Here is a 16,048-nt window from a genome sequence, read left to right as displayed (position 1 = left end):
CCACACCAGAAGCTCACCTATACTGCTCCTGCTCGTAGAGGTCGGCCACGATCGTCAGCAGGCGGCTGATGAAGGACTCATTGCTGCTTTCTTTCTTTGCTTGTGCAGCTAAAAGAGTGCATCTCTTCTCTGTCTCTGCCAATTTCCTCTGCAGCTTGACATACTCTTGTCGGAGAAGCATCAGGTGCTTCTCCAACTTGGCCACCTCCTCTGCAAGGGAGACAAAGAATCAAGTTTACCACGGTAGGTGTAAACAGACAGCACTCACTCATCCCTCATCCCACAGCTAGGGTGGGACGACCAAAATGACCACAGCTGACGCTCGAACAACGGGTTTGAACTGCGTGGGGTTACGTACACACGGATATTTTTCAGTAGTGAATACTATACAGCAGCGGCCCCCAAGCAACTCCATGAGGTGGAGCTGATGTAATAATAATAAAGTGCACAATAAATGTAATGCGTTTGAATCATCTGAAAACCCTCCTCCATCCCTCAGTCCATGGAGAAGCTGTTTTCCGTGAAACTGGTCCCTGGTGCCAAAAAGGCTGGGGACGGCTGCGACACCATCTGCAGTTGGTTGAATCCAAGGATCTGGAAGAATCAAGGTCATGGAGGGCTCTAAGTTACACGCGAATTTTCCACTCTGCCGGAAGGTAAGGCATTCCTAGCCACTGATGTTGTTCAAGGGTCAACTGCAGTCACATGATGTTCCTACTATTTCTTACTGATACTCCTACAAGACCGAGAATGGTGTTGTTTCAGAGTGCCATCACAGTGCAGGGATTTCTTCTCAATTTCCCTGAAGATCAGTTTTCAAACCGCTAGTAGCAATAAGTAACTTCTACATGTCATATGCTGTTCTACAAGTTTTCTGTGAATTCTCACTATGACCCAAAGGGGCAGGTACTATTATGACTAGCCACTTTACAGAGGAGGGCACTGGGGTACAGAGAAGTTAAGAATTTTCCCAAGGTCACGAAGTTGGTGAGACATGTGGGGCTGGGACAACAGCCCAGGCATTCAGTGGTCTATCAGCCACTATTCCACACTACCTGACACCTACCCTCCCTCGGGAAGGCTCAGGGCAGTCAATAACCGTTCAGATGGAAGCAGGTCATATCCCACAGGTGTGCTGGGGCAGATTCTAAAGCTTGAAAACCACTGTTTTTGACTCATTCAACATTTACTGAGTATCTGTGAGGGGCCTGATAGTACAGTACTTAAGCAAAATCAGACATATTTTTCCTCAGAGCTTTTCATTACTTGGGAAAGTAAACATTTACAATTATAACAACTGCAACAAGTAAATGAAAAACTACAACTTAGATCAGTACTATAGAAAGAACAGAGCTTTAAGAACCTATAATAAAGAAATTTTTTTAAAAAGGAAATTTGACTTAGGACATTATCGAAGGCTTCTCTGAGGAAGCAAAGTCCAGAAACTTCTCTCTTACCTGCAGTCTTGGTGGGGATTCGGGCAACCATGCATAAATCCTATCTGTGGAACCACAGTGCTGCTGCGGTCATCCCCTGGGCCACAGACCATTCATTTGTCTACTCCCCACCACAGAAACTCCCAACCTGGACACAGCCCTCAGGGCCCTCTCCTACCTTCTCAGACAATGTCTTGAGAAAACTGAGCAACTGCCAACAACCCCCACTGTACCAAAAGCTACTCCCATCTACCCCCTGCCCTCTCAGAGACTGCAGCTCCCTCCTACGCTAGCTTACGCACTCCACTCTGCTCCAAACCCTTCAGTCTCCCCAGGCCCTTTGCTTTATCGTCAACCACCCCAGCTCCAGCAACTTCAACCTCTTTCAGCTGGAACCCTCTCATCAGCACAAACACCAGCCTAGGTCTCTTATCAACAGTAACACAAAACTCTCTTCCACACATCTGCCCAGCTCTGCCCTTCCATCTCTAGCTACCACACACATTTCCTCACACTGTCACCCTGCCATTCCCTCCCTCTGTCCCCACTACCCCCTTGAAGCCCCTCTCATTGATGACCTACTAACTGCCAAATCTAAGACACTTGTCAGTGGTTCTCCTCTCAGAACTCTACAAGACAGCACAGGACACTGCTGTCCATCCTGCTTTTTTCTTCTTTCAACAACCACTGTGCCACCTTCTCTCAAATTCTGGTGCTCTGTTAATTTCACATGCTTCTCTGCACATCCCTCCAAACCTTCCACCACTGATACTCCCCAGGAGGTCTACCTTTGGCCTTCTCAACTATGCCATCTTCCAAGGCAGCTATATCAGATCCCTGGTCTGTGGTTAAAACCAAAATCTAGTGCCAGTGATCCGTAGACCCTTCTCTCTATGCAGATCTCTCTTCTTAGCTTCAAGCAAATTGCTCCTCTTTGTACGGTCCCTGTATTAATAAATGACACACCATCTATCCCAGTTACCTGCAGAAGAAATGTGGGAGTCATCTTGGATGTCTCCCACTCACTTGTATGGCTTCAACCCTACGCCAGCTCAAAAAGAGATGTTTCCATTTAAAAAACAGGAATAAGTGGTACATGAGAGTGAAGTTATTATGCAACTATTAATGTTTTCAAAGAAATATGTAATACTAAATATGCACATTCAAATTATAGGTAACAGAAGAAATGAGGCTGTGAAACTAAATATATTTTATAATTTCAATTTTATTATAAACATTCAAATATATGAGGAACAGAATGACAAATACCACAAAATACCAGATTTGTTTTCTTTGCACTTTCTTGCACATTTCATGCATTCTATAACAAATGTGTTCTGCTTTCATAGTTATGAAAAAGTATTTAAAGAGAAACTTTTTAAATACTTAAATACTAATAGTCTTATCTTCATACATACAGGAGGGAACTTTTTTCCCCTTATGTAGAAGATCCACATTAAATATTGCTTGGAGTCAAAAAACTAGATATTATCTCAGGTGTAAATCAGCATTCCTGGGCAAATAAAGTAGAAGGCACGTGCAAGATGAAAACTTGCTTACAGCTGCTGATCACTGTGCTCATGAGTTATGTATCAAATGAGAATTCCTACAGCTAATTTTTTTTCAAAATACTGCAATTTATTTAGCCTACTAATATTTAAGCCAAATATTGCTTAAAAAAAAAAAAAACCCACTTGCTAAAAGAAAACAGTACTTACAATGATCCTATTGAAATATTTTTCAGATCTTAGCATTTATAACCACAAAATTCCTTTGGCAGGACTCATATCTACACTTCTATTCTGGTGTGACAAATTTACAGGTCACTGGTTTTGAAGAGTTCTTTATAGCTACTCGGACTAAAGAACCAAGAAATTGCAATTATTTACCCAAAACAGAGATGCACAAAGCAGTAAGTTCATGTGATTTTACAAAATGTATAGTTATTTTTCCTACAGAGAAAGATATGAAGTTGATGGCCTCTTTAAAGAAAAACTGGCACTGATTTTCTAGATGTGGTAACAGAAAATGTAAAAGGACATATGAATTAGGAGTAACATCAAATTTTGTCCGAAAGTTGCTGTCACTCGGAGCAAAATGAATCTATGGGGTCGTGATAATGCTTCTCTTGGGAGGAACGGCAGGAGAGTGGTAACTGGGAGAGCACAGGAGGGGTGCCCTCTGGGTGTTAAGATTTATTTTTTTGTTGTTACCTCAGTGGTGGTTACATTCTAAATATGCACATTCAAATTATAAATAATTAATAGTTTTATTTTAGTAATTCATTGGGCTCATGCTCTACCCTTCTTTGCATGTATCTTACGCATCAATTAAGTTTTAAAAAACTGATATATACACTTGTAGTAGCTTCTGGAGTTTCAAGTGATGGGAATATAAATCCATTTAGTAACTAGCTGTGGGGACCATGGGCAGTTCACCTCTCTGAGCTTCAGTTTCTTTATATGTAAAATAAGAGGGGGGATCTTCTACTCGGTGCTGCTGTGAAAATTAAATAAAATTACTATAACTGGCACATGCATGCAAAACTGTCAGCATTTCCTCCACACCGCTTTTATATGCTTTCCACAATTACATAATTATTGGTTAAATAATTTAAACTATTGTAACTATTTACACATTTTTTTGAGTCATGAAAAACAGAATGAGTTTCAAATTTTTACTGACCAAGGAATTAAGACTGATCAATTAAAATCACAGCAAATCAATAGGACATTATCAGAAAGACAAGGTGATGAACAAAAGGAAAAACAGAAATGGAAAAACACTGCTGAATAATGAACGAGCTATCAAGGCTTTAAATACTTCATCACCTCACATAACAAGTCTGCACTGACAATTCCCAAACCAAAGAGTAAAGCCTAACATGCTTTTAAAAATCGTCATTAGGGAAAAAAAAAATCGTCATTAGGGAATTCCCTTGTGGTCCTGTGGCTAGGACTCGGTGCTTTCACTGCCATGGCCTGGGTTCAATCCCTGGCCAGGGAACCAAGATCCTGCAAGCCGTACAACAAGGCCCCCCAAAAAACACCCTTCATTATTATTAATTTGGAAGAAGTGCAAGTTAGTTAGGCTGCATGTTAAAAAAAAAAGCTCTCCAAGAGGCAACTCCTAACCTACCACAGGAAAAAGTCAGTCAATGTCTATCATTGATCCGTCTAGAAATGGCAGTATTATCACTTAGAGGTCAACAGAGAAGAGGGGAAAGTAGTCTGGGAAGTGGGTTCTGAGGGGTGGCAAAATTTTATTTTTTAAGTCTTGCAATATTATTTGAGTTTTAAATCGATGTGCACTTACAAAGCAAATATATTTTATACAAATTTTAAAGATTATCAAAAACAATTACAAGTATGAGGGAAAATAAATAATTTTCTAATACCCAAGGGTAAGGGTTTTTATACATCACAAAACTTTAGGAAAGGAAGGAACCTAAAGATCATTTCTTCTGGCTCAATTCCCAGACAATGAGCTGAGGAGCACAGAGGGGACAGGCCCATGACCCCTACCCACTTCTTGCCTTAGACTGCTCCATGAGAAGATTACTCCCAGACGGCTGCGTAAGAATCACTTAGGCAATCTGAACTAAAGAGAAAGCACCCAAATTCAGCAGATCTGGAGCGGGATCACTGGAAATGTACAGTGCTTTTCAGATGACCCCAGGTATGGGAATGACTGGCTTGGAGAAAAACCTCAGCCCCCAAGTCACACACAGTTAGACTGCTCTGGGAATACTACTGTTTAGATAGAAGATCAACAGAACTGTAATTTTTTTGTTCATTCATCAGCTTATCCAGAGATTTGCAACTCTTAAGAAGGCAACTGTATAACCTAGCAGTTCATTGAAAATTTATAAAGTGCCAGTGTGAAAGTAAAGAAAACCACCTTGGCACATGTTTTTCACAAAGTTGCTGGGTAATGGAGAAGGCAAGCAATTAAAAAAGACAAGCTGAAAACCTGAAAGCACTCTGACAAGGGATACAAATACAGCACAGAGCAAGGCCACCTGGCCTTAAGGCAGTGCAAGGAAAGACATCTCAGACAAGTGGCGTTTCACTCCAAAAGATTTAAGTAAAGCCTCTAAGTGTTTGCAGCATACTAGGTCCAGAAAATATAAGGGAAAGGCTTCAGTGATTTACATTCTTGGTCAGATTTTCCTTTTAAATTAGTATCAGTCAACAGGTTTGTGGGCTGGGCACAACACTAGGCTCCAGGAGAAAAACAAATCATTAAAAAGCAAGACCTACCCTTGCCCTCCATATAAGTCACCGGCAAGAAGGCCTGCAAGTCACCTGCCTCTGCCTAAGTCAATTTAATGGGTAACAAGAGGACACCTTATCTTGCTAGTTCAAACAGGTGGCTATAGTCACATCTTACTTGCCCAAGAGACAGCTGCTAAGTTTTCGCAGGGGTTGCCTGTGGCTATGTATGCAGATTTTTCTTCCCTGAAGCAAACTGAACCCATTAACCTTGGTTTCAATTACACCTTATTCTAGCCAAAGTTTTGCTCAGGAGTCTCAAAATCCACCAACACTATAGCACCCATAAATATTCTGCATTTCCATTTCACTTAAACTACCATTTTTTTTAACCGCTTTATTGACGTATAATTGTTTAGGTTATTTAAACAGTATCACGCCACTAAATTCCAAATCTTTAGCTATCTTGGCTACAGCATCAGAACGTTTGTCCTCACCAGCTTTAGCACAACCAGGTCTGGCCTAAATTATCATTCTTATGGAAGATCAGCAGTTGCCCCCTTGGAGTTTTTTTAAAAGGGCAGTTTAATTTGTACATTTTCCAAATAATATAGCACCAAAGTAGTGCCAACAGAGAAGGCAATGGAACCCCACTCCAGTACTCTTGCCTGGAAAATCCGATGGACGGAGGAGTCTGGTAGGCTGCAGTCCATGGGGTCACTAAGAGTCGGACACGACTGAGCGACTTCACTTTCACTTTTCACTTCCATGCATTGGAGAAGGAAATGGTAACCCACTTCAGTGTTCTTGCCTGGAGAATCCCAGGGACGGGGGTACCTGTTGGGCTTCCGTCTATGGGGTCGCACAGACGTGGGCATGACTGAAGCGACTTAGCAGCAGCAGCAGTGCCAAATATAGAATCTATATAAAATATAGAAGCGGTGTCTACAGGAACTCACAAACAGGAGGGACAAGAATGAAACTAACAGTCACAAAGAATCTGGATACTGATTCATGTGGGGGGAACTATGAGGACATTTGCCTCAGAAAATAGAAAGTTACGAACTTCTCTAACCCTTAAAGATCATAAAAGTTTTATTTCAAAAATGTTCTCAAGGAATCTTTGTAAGTTTCTCTGGATACCAGTTACACAGGTAAATCCAGAATCTACAGCAACAGCCTAGTAGCTCTCAGAATTACCGACACAAATTTCTGCCTGCAGCCTCGACCCTGACACTTGATTCGGTCAACAGTTCCCTAGCAATACGAGACATAAACTACAAAGGTAATGATCAGAGAAGAGGTGAGATAAAAGGAGGGTGTCAGGATACAGGATCTCATTCATGAAATCACAGCTGCTCCCCGGCTTGCATCTTTTGTAGGAGAAAACCCTGACCACAGTGCACCTACCAGTGGCACTGCAACTGCCACACCACTCACTGCCTGGTGTAACAGAGAAAGCACCCACGGCTGAGATATTACTCTGTGCGCAATGTGTCTGCTTGCAAATAGCAAGCAAACGTGTCCTTGAAGTACCAGCAAGCCGTAAAGTTCTTACAGGAAGAAGTACACAATTATCACTCTGAGTAATAATGGAGAACCTACAGCTCAGTGCAGCGGTGAGGGGCACAGGCTCTGGAGTCAGATCCTAGCCCCAGCACTCTCTAGTTATCACACCTCAGGCAAATGCCTCCTTCTTCACCCAGGTTAAGTATGTAAATATAAACAAGCTAATACTTAACAAGGACCTTTAGAAGCATACCTGCCCTGCAGTAAAAGGTCGTTAAATGTGCGCTATTTACTGAGAAAGTCTGAGAAAGGCTACATGATACTGCCCTTAAGACAGTGCGCTCTGGAGCCTCACTTGCCTGGGCTGGAACCCAGGCCAGAGCATTTCCTACAAGTGTGACCTTGGCAAGTCACTTCTTTCTGTGCTTCAGTTTTCACAGGTGGAAAGTAGAGATAATAATGGTATCTCAGAGTGCTGTCAAGGAGTAATTAAGATACATTATTCAGAACAGTGTCCAGTTTAAAGGTTTACTACCACTTCTTTATCAAGTGACTAATTTTCAGCTGTGGCTTTTTTCTCTTTCTCCAACTTTCTTTGAAAAATAAGCCTAGAAATTTAAATAATAGATAAACCTACAGTTTCATCAGAAGAGCTATATTAAGTATCAGCGAAGAATATCAGTACTTGCATCACAATTTAATCATGTTTTTTTCCTCAAATAATATCCATTTGCTCTTCACCAATGTAGTTGGAAGTCAGACATTTTGATGTGCTCTCTGTAATTCATTACTCCTCACCTAACCAAAGATGCCTGGAACAAAAAAAAATCTACATTCACTATGAATACTCTAGAAAAAGAGACCAAAGTCAACTGCAACATACACACACACACACACACACACAATTTAATCAACTGCAACATACACACACACACACACACACACACACAATTTAATCAGCAAGTGGGGCAGAAAAGGAACCAACAAGGCTTCTTATAAGACTCTTCCTTCTAGGCTGTGAGTTGGCAAACTTTTTCAGTGAAGGGCCGGGTAGTAAATATTTCAGGCTTCACAGTTAAAGCACATCAGAGGTTGCCAGAGGTCAGGGGAATGGGACTGAATGAAGGCAAGGGAGTTCGAGGAAATTATTTTAAGATTATAAAAATGTTCTACACCATGATTTAAGATCTTAAGTCAAAGCGCATGCTCATCCCACTGTACCATGCTACCTATTTTCAGTCTCAATGTCAGGACATCAAACAAAAAGTTATTAATTATTAATTCACTGACTTAGGAATTAAATGTTCTTCCCATTCCCTACCTTAAATGTGATTTCTACTTCCTGCCTACTCCAATTCTAACCCACAGTGTATTCATTAAATCCTTTTAGGTGAACAAAACCCTGATATTTCCTTTCTCTACATTCTACAGTTCTTTCCAGTCCCCAGTGTTCACATTGAATTACTGTTCTTTGTATAATTCTGTAATTACTAAATGACTTTCTCCCTACTCTGCTTTAACTATGTCCATTAGATAAAAGAAAAATGACTGTAAAACTGGTAACATCTCATTTTGAGAACTACAAAAATAATTTTGTTTCAGTCTTCTACATAACAATATTTCATTAAAGCACATATCATATTCCCAGAAAAAACTGTCTTCCTTGCTGGCATCAGAAAACAGAAGGTCCTCGCAGGTAATGAATTACTACCACAACTACTTTCCTGAACGTGTCATATTACAGATGCAATTTTTCTTTCACTAGGATTACTAGCGCTAACTATAGTGCTAATTGTAGGAAAACTGTTTAACAGAAAAGAAATAAGTGGATGTATTTACTGTTGAAATTCAAGTTCACAAAATACCCTAATGAAAAGAGGAAGGGAGGGAGTTCCCTAGCAGCCTAGTGGTTAGGATTCCAGCCTTTCACTACTGTACCCGGGTTCAATCTCTGGTCAGGGAAGTGAGATACCGTAAGCCACGAGGCATGTGCAAAAAAAAGAAAAAAGAAAAGAGGAAGGGTTAGACAGCAATAGCATCTGAAGGAGAGTACAAAGGAACAGCCAAGATAGCTCTGCCAGTCTGCACCTTCCCAGTTCACACACACACAGACAAAAAGTTTGGACATAGTAAAAACATAGTGGGGCTAAGAGGTATATCATATTTTGACTTTTCACCCTTTAAAAAGTCTAGCAATTCTGTTACAACTCAAATGCTTTAACAAAGTCGAAAAGTCATTATTTAACAAAAGTTGCTTTAAAAAAAATCCTTTTACTTCATTTACAAATAACACCTACTACTGAAGAGTTCTTAGTTAGGAAAGATGACCTAATTTTATTTATGTATATGTGTACATATTATATACATGCATATAGTTATATTTGTTTTAAAAAATGATTTAGTAAAATCCTCTTCTACTCAATACTGATTCAGATTGAAAAAAGTTTTTTTTGTGGGATATACTCATTTTCACTGAAGCCAACTGATGCTTAAATCTTGAGTTTTTAGAAGTTTCCCAAGTGAGTCTAATATGCAGGGTTCTCCAGGTTGAGAACCACTAGCCCAAACTATCAGAATGACAGCAGAAAGGAAAGAACATATGTGAGAGCTTTATAAGACCCACAGGATTTGGTGCTGACTACAGAGTTAGGGGGACCTCCCAGGTGGTGTGAGTGGTAAAGAACCCGCCTGTCAACGCGGGAGATTGAAGAGACGTGGGTTGGATCCCTGGGTTGGGAAGATCCCCTGGAGGAGGGCATGGCAACCTACACCTGTATTCTTGCCTGGAGAATCCCATGGACAGACGAGCCGGGCAGGCTATGGTCCATAGGGTCATGAAGAGTCAGATACAACTGAAGCGACTTAGTACACACACACACATATGCACGGAGTTGGGGGAAGTCAAAAGTAGAGACATTACTTTGCAGACAAAGATCCAGATAGTCAAAGCAATGATTTTCCCAGTAGTCATGTATGGATGTGAGAGCTGGACCATAAAGAAGGCTGAGTGCTGAAGAACTGATGCTTTGGAACTGTGGTGTTGGAGAAGACTCGAGAGTCCCTTGGACTGCAAGATCAAACCAGTCCATCCTAAAGGAAATCAACACTGAATATTCAGTGGAAGGACTGATGCTGAAGCTGAAGCTCCAATACTTTGGCCACCTGGTGCAAAGAACTGCCTCACTGGAAAAGACTGGCAAAGATTAAGGGCAGAAGAAGGGGATGCTGGCAAAGATTAAGGGCAGGAGAAGGGGATGACAGAGAATGAGATGGTTGGATGGCATCACCGACTTGATGGACATGAGTTTGAGCAAGCTCCGGGAGTTGGTGATGGACTGGAAAGTCTGGCATGCTGCAGTCCATGGAGTTGCAAAGACTCGGGCACGACTGAGCAACTGAACAACAACAGGGATGACCACTAGGTTACTGACCTTCAGCGTTCAGCTGGACAGTGGTACCACTCATCATCAATGCAAAGGAGAAAACTCAGTAAACTATAAAGTACAATATGAGAAACTTTGCCTTCCCCTCTTGGCTGCACGTTCGCTAAGGCTGAGACTGTGTGTTGCTCACTCTGTCATCCCCAGCAAAGTTGCCTGTGTGTGTGTGCTGTGTGTTCAGTTCTGTCTGATTCTTTGTAACTCCATGGACTGTAGACCACCAGGCTCCTCTGTCCATGGAATTTTCCGTAAAATACTTTTTTCCTGATTGTGATTCAACTGATAAGACTTGTCTGCAAGTCAGTGGCGTGACTTAACACATTTTTCAACAAAACCTCACTCTGTAGCACTGATCAGAGGTAGAGCTGGCTGCACAGGAAATACTCAACAAATACTAGCTCACCAGCTAATTTTCACACAAACACCAGTCTGACTGGAAATACTTCCAACTGCTTGCTAAGCCATAATCCTCTAAAGGTATACTGGGCATGGCGAAATCTGTCCACAACTGAGGTAAAGATATTTGTTCTCAAATCTGTTCCTTCTCTTCCTGTCAACAGTCCAGCCATTATCTGAGTCACCCAGACCAAGAACCCTTGAGTCATCTTTGATTTCACCCTCTTGTCAACATGCAAACAGGTTTCAACAGCCCTATGTTTTACGCCTTCTATAGTGAGTCTCTCTCATATCAGTGTTCACCAAGCCCAATGACCCTTACCAAAGGACTCGTCATCAATTACTACAGTCTCTGTTCCGACCTCCCTCCCTCCCAAATCCATCCTCTACCTTACAGCCTTTTTCACTCGCCTCAGACAATTCTAGTCATGTCACTACCTTGGCTGATACCTTTTAGTAGCCTCATCCCACAGCCCACAGAGTAAAATCTAAATACTTATTTAACCAATCCCTTCATAATCAGGCCTGTCACATACTTTTCCAACCTCAGATCCTGCTATTTCTTTCACTGAGAATTGTGACCTCTTCCCAACCCATGTCCAAAAGAGGTCTATTTTCCAAAGCCTAGCCCAGAGAAGCCCACCTTATCTCCTGCAGTACAGGCTTCCCCTGACACCCCAATCACTCACCCCACCACTTTTCTAAAACATCTCTTCCTAGCCTGAGTATCGTAAGCATTTTTCACTTTCTATCCTACAATGCGATTTCTAACACACATACTCTTCACCTCCTTTTCTGGACTGCTGCATTCCCTGTGAAAAGGCTCTAGGTCTGGCTCTTCTTCTGTACCTCTCCCGACACCCCCACTCCATACTCATCCCACCCTCTACCCTACAGTGTCTTACTTACTAGGTGGAGTTCAATAAATACCATAAGTCCCAGGCCTACTCAGATTTAACAAGAGCGACTATGTGGCAGGTCAAAATGTCTGGCACTGTGGTAAAAGGGTTCTTGAGACACTATTTCTTTTAAGATAGAGATGATCCCCCTTTCAAAGCTGAGTTAACTGAGACTGAGAGCATTCATTGGCTTGCCTGTGATCACAGCTTAGTAACACTAGGATTCAAACCCAGGTCCACCTGCAGACATTGAGCTCTTAAACACTGTGCGACTGCAAAGACTAAACTGGGCTGGATGAAAAGTAGGTTAGGCAGCTCCCAGCAGCCTGATATTATTCACAGCACGTTCATACCTGGACCAGGCAGCTTACCGGACAAGAGACTAAGGATGTATCCAGACAACTTTTCATTTTTTAGATTTTATTTATTTATTCATTTTGGTCAAGGCACACAGCTTGTAGGATCTCAGTTCCTCAACAAGGAACTGAACCCTGACCCTCAGCAATGAAAATGAGCAGTCCTAACCACCAGACCGCAGGGAATTCCCAGCAACTCTTCTTGATGTCTGGCAAATGACGCTCAATAATTTATCCTTTCCTTCAACCACAGGCATGATTCTAAGTTGGGAAATACAGCAGTGAACAAAACAGAAAAAGTCTCTGCCCTTGTGGGGGTTCATATTCCAGCAAGGGAATTAAAAGACAAACAAAATCTAGGGACTATCTCTAAAGAGGTGAGAACTGAACAGACACCTGAGTGAATAAAAGTCGACTGGCTATGTGGAGAAACTGAGGAAGACTGGTTGAGGCCAGGGGAACTGCAGGACAAAGATACTGCAGTAGAAGCATGCTGGGAATGTACAAAGAATAGCAAGGATGTTAGTGTGGCAAAAGCTTTGTGAATAAGTTAAGAAATAAAGTAACAGTGTTAACCAGCAGTCAGACTCTGTTGGGACCTGAAGGTCACTGGAAGGCTTTGGAATAAGATCGCTGAGACCCACAGAAGCGGGGAGGGCGTGTGGAAGGCAGGTGTACTGCAAAGAATGAGAGAGACATGATCTGATTTATGTTTTAAAGAGAACCCTGCAAACAGTAAAAATAAGCTGTGGGGAAGCAAAATGAGGGAGAAAAAGTAAAATCAAGACCAAGTTGGAGGGACTTTTCTGAGTGATGAAGGACACTTCAATTAGCAGGACAGCTTCAGGGAAGTACAGTGGAAAATGAAATTAATTTTAGGACTTTACTTAAATATATACAGTCAAAGCAATATCCACAGATGGATGGAAGGAAAGAAGCGTGGTTTCCACACGAGTCCCACTAATAAGTTACTGTATAAGTCCGTCTAGGCAGGTTGTATTTACTATTTCTAAGTGCCATTTCCCACAGGCTCACACACTTGCATCACCAAACGAAAACCATTATCAGGGAGGTTCCCATAGAGTGTGCTTACAGAGCATCCAATTGTTACATGACATGGATTTTTTGCTATTTGCTTATATTTAAATGAGTATTTCTAAACAAGCATAGCCAGCTGGATAAATTCTGGTTAAAGTACAAGCAGCATTAAATAAGTTAACACCCCTGCAAAACACTGCCCAGCTAATCTTTTCTTCCTGAACAAGCACCCTCAGTTTAATGAGGTAACTGAATTAGAATGATCCACTCAGAATCTTCCCAAAGTCTGCGACATTGTTTCCAAAAAGCTTAAATCAGAACAGAGAGGAGGAAACTGGAACACAGAAAATGCAATAAAAACTGTCAAGTCAGAACCTCCTGACTATGCCTACCTATCTGTACTCCCTTGCCAATTTAACCCTGAAAGGATGCTTTGTTTAAGGTGTGTTCTCCAGGAGCTGGATGTCTCTCAAGGTTACCCTAACACAAATCTCAAGGCACCTGCAGGATTACCAATCAGCATATTCAGCTAGTAGGAGCTCCTCAAGCTGGAATCAGACTGGCAGACACAGCAGGTGCTCAGGAAAACTGCTGAATGAAAAACCAGCTGCTCTCTACAACTTCAATCTCAGTAATGTATTCCCAAAACATTCAACTTCTCTAACTGATATAAAGGCGCTGGATAACCGTCACCCCACCGAAAGCCTTCCTGAACCTTTCCACTCCAACTCACTGCTCTGGGCAACAAGCTCCACTTTGCTGGCTGCCTGTTGTGTTAAAACGATATTAAACAACATTCTGTGATTTATCCAAAAAACTAGCTTCAGGGGATGCCTTAGCTTTCTTTCTATTCCTATTAATCCTCCTCTGTTTTCATACAATATTTATCTGATGTTTCCCCCACAGCGGGTATAGCTTAGTAGAAAGAGCAGACCAACAGTGGGTACACTGGTCCTGGGTATCTCTAGAACTCTGGCCTCAATTCCTTTGTCTATAAAGTGCAAATGACACCCATGTCAGGCCTCCTTCACAAGGCTGTTGCCAAGTCTAATCAAATGAGAAAAGCCTGCAAGTTGTCAGGTGCTGCCCAGAGAGAAGATTCAAGTAAAGATGGGTTCAGACGAAGCTTAGCTCAAAATCAATAGGCGAGGGGGGAGCAACAGCCTATTGCATCCATACGCAATAATCATTTCGTCGAAGAAGCAGTATTTTCCTCCAATAATGGGGTGAACATGAGAAGCACACTAGCCAGGTCCGACAGCATCACTTTAGGGTCCCTGGCCGGTAACTCCCATCTCTGGGTCTCCTTTCCCCCAACCTGTACAAGGCTTTGACAGTGAAGGATTCTAATACTGCTACGTTAAGGCAGACAGAATGGGAGAGGCCAAACTGCCTTTACCTGCAGTGTCATAAAGAAAGCGCCAGAAAGCAGAAAGCAGGTAAGGATAGGATTGAGAGGCAAAGAAGCCAAGGTCTAGTTTAGCATATCTTTTAGGAGCAGTGTGACCTTGGCCAACTACTCTACCTAGCAAACCCCCTCCTCCTGTCCACATCTCTAAACCTGGGGAAAGAACCCCAGCCGACCCGAATCCCCCGGGGCCGCTGGGAAGCCCAGAGCCTACAGCGACAGCCCGTCTGGCGCGTCGGCCAGTGACAGCCCTGGCTCACCCCCACCCTCACCCCGGGAAGAGTCCCAGGCTCTTCCGCAGGCAAGGGATGTACCCCTTCCGGATGCGGGACCTGCCAGGACAGCAGTTTCGATTTCCTAAGGAGAAGTGTTACTTCCCCCGCCGTCCCAGCGCCGCTGGTAATCAAAGGAGCCTCCCCGGCGGCCCTCGGGATCCCAGCAGCTGCACTCAGTCCCGGCACGCGACCTAGCGACCGGCTCCGGACCCCGCAGCGGTCCCCTGGAGTCGGGGACGCCGGGAGGGGCGTTGCCATAGGAATAGCGCTCGGGACCCCCGCCCGAGGCGCCCGGCAGAGGCTGGACAGGAAGGCTCGCGAGACCCGCTGTGCCCCATGCGACCATGCCCGGTCATTCCTTCTCAGGGCTGCTTGGCCCAGCCAGCAGCGCCCCCACAGCTCCGCGCCTTCCCGCGCGGCTCCACAAAAACCCTACCTTCCGCCATGTCGGGCCCGGCCCTGCCTCAGCCTCGCGAGATGTGCACCGCTCAACTGGAGCGGCGCGTAACGGAGGCCCTCGAGTCTCGCGAGAGTCATGGAGGCCAGACAGGGAGGAGTCGAGAGGAGGTAAGAGCAGTCAATGAAAGTAGAGGGGGGTAGTTGGATATCCGAGGAACTGAAATTCTGGCTCTCTGCTCCTAGTGCTTTCGAGGCTCTGGACTTATCACATCCTGACTGGGCTCTCTCATATTCCACGCCCTAGGGAGGGGACTGAAAAGGATGAGCGCAGCGAGCATTGACTACCTTTTGGGAAAATACAGCCGTGAGAGGGTCGAGAAAGGGGTTTTCTTTGGTTTTAGGTTTGTTTGTAAAGATGTGAGAGAATGAAGTCGCTTAGTCGTGTCCAACTCTTTGCGACCCCATGGACTAAAACCTATCAGGCTTCTCTGACCATGGCATTTTCCAGTCAAGAATACTGGAGTGGGTTGCCATTTCCTTCTCCAGGGAATATTCCCAACCCAGGGATCGAACTCAGGTTTTCTGCATTGCAGGCAGATGCTTTACCATCTGAGCCACCAGGGAAGCCCTAAAAGATCTGAGGGGCTGAGAGAAAAGAACCAAAGGAGACGGAAAGGC

At 43.3% G+C, this 16,048-nt stretch overlaps 1 protein-coding gene across 1 annotated transcript in view; it reads right to left on the bottom strand.

Annotated features, from left to right (window-relative positions):
- Nucleotides 1-15,564, bottom strand: part of ANKFY1 (ankyrin repeat and FYVE domain containing 1) — a 68,222-nt gene extending 52,658 nt beyond the window's left edge. The window contains exons 1-2 of the mRNA XM_043477539.1: nt 15,408-15,564; nt 18-210 (exon numbers count right to left, since the gene is read on the bottom strand). Coding sequence (XP_043333474.1) covers nt 18-210; nt 15,408-15,417 — 203 coding nt within the window. The 5' untranslated portion in view covers nt 15,418-15,564. The remainder of the gene's footprint in view (nt 1-17; nt 211-15,407) is intronic.
- Between the last annotated feature and the right edge of the window lie 484 nt (nt 15,565-16,048).

Source organism: Cervus canadensis, chromosome 1 (assembly GCF_019320065.1).
Source record: "Cervus canadensis isolate Bull #8, Minnesota chromosome 1, ASM1932006v1, whole genome shotgun sequence".
NCBI lineage: Eukaryota > Metazoa > Chordata > Mammalia > Artiodactyla > Cervidae > Cervus > Cervus canadensis.
This window is presented reverse-complemented; position numbering and strand designations above follow the sequence as displayed.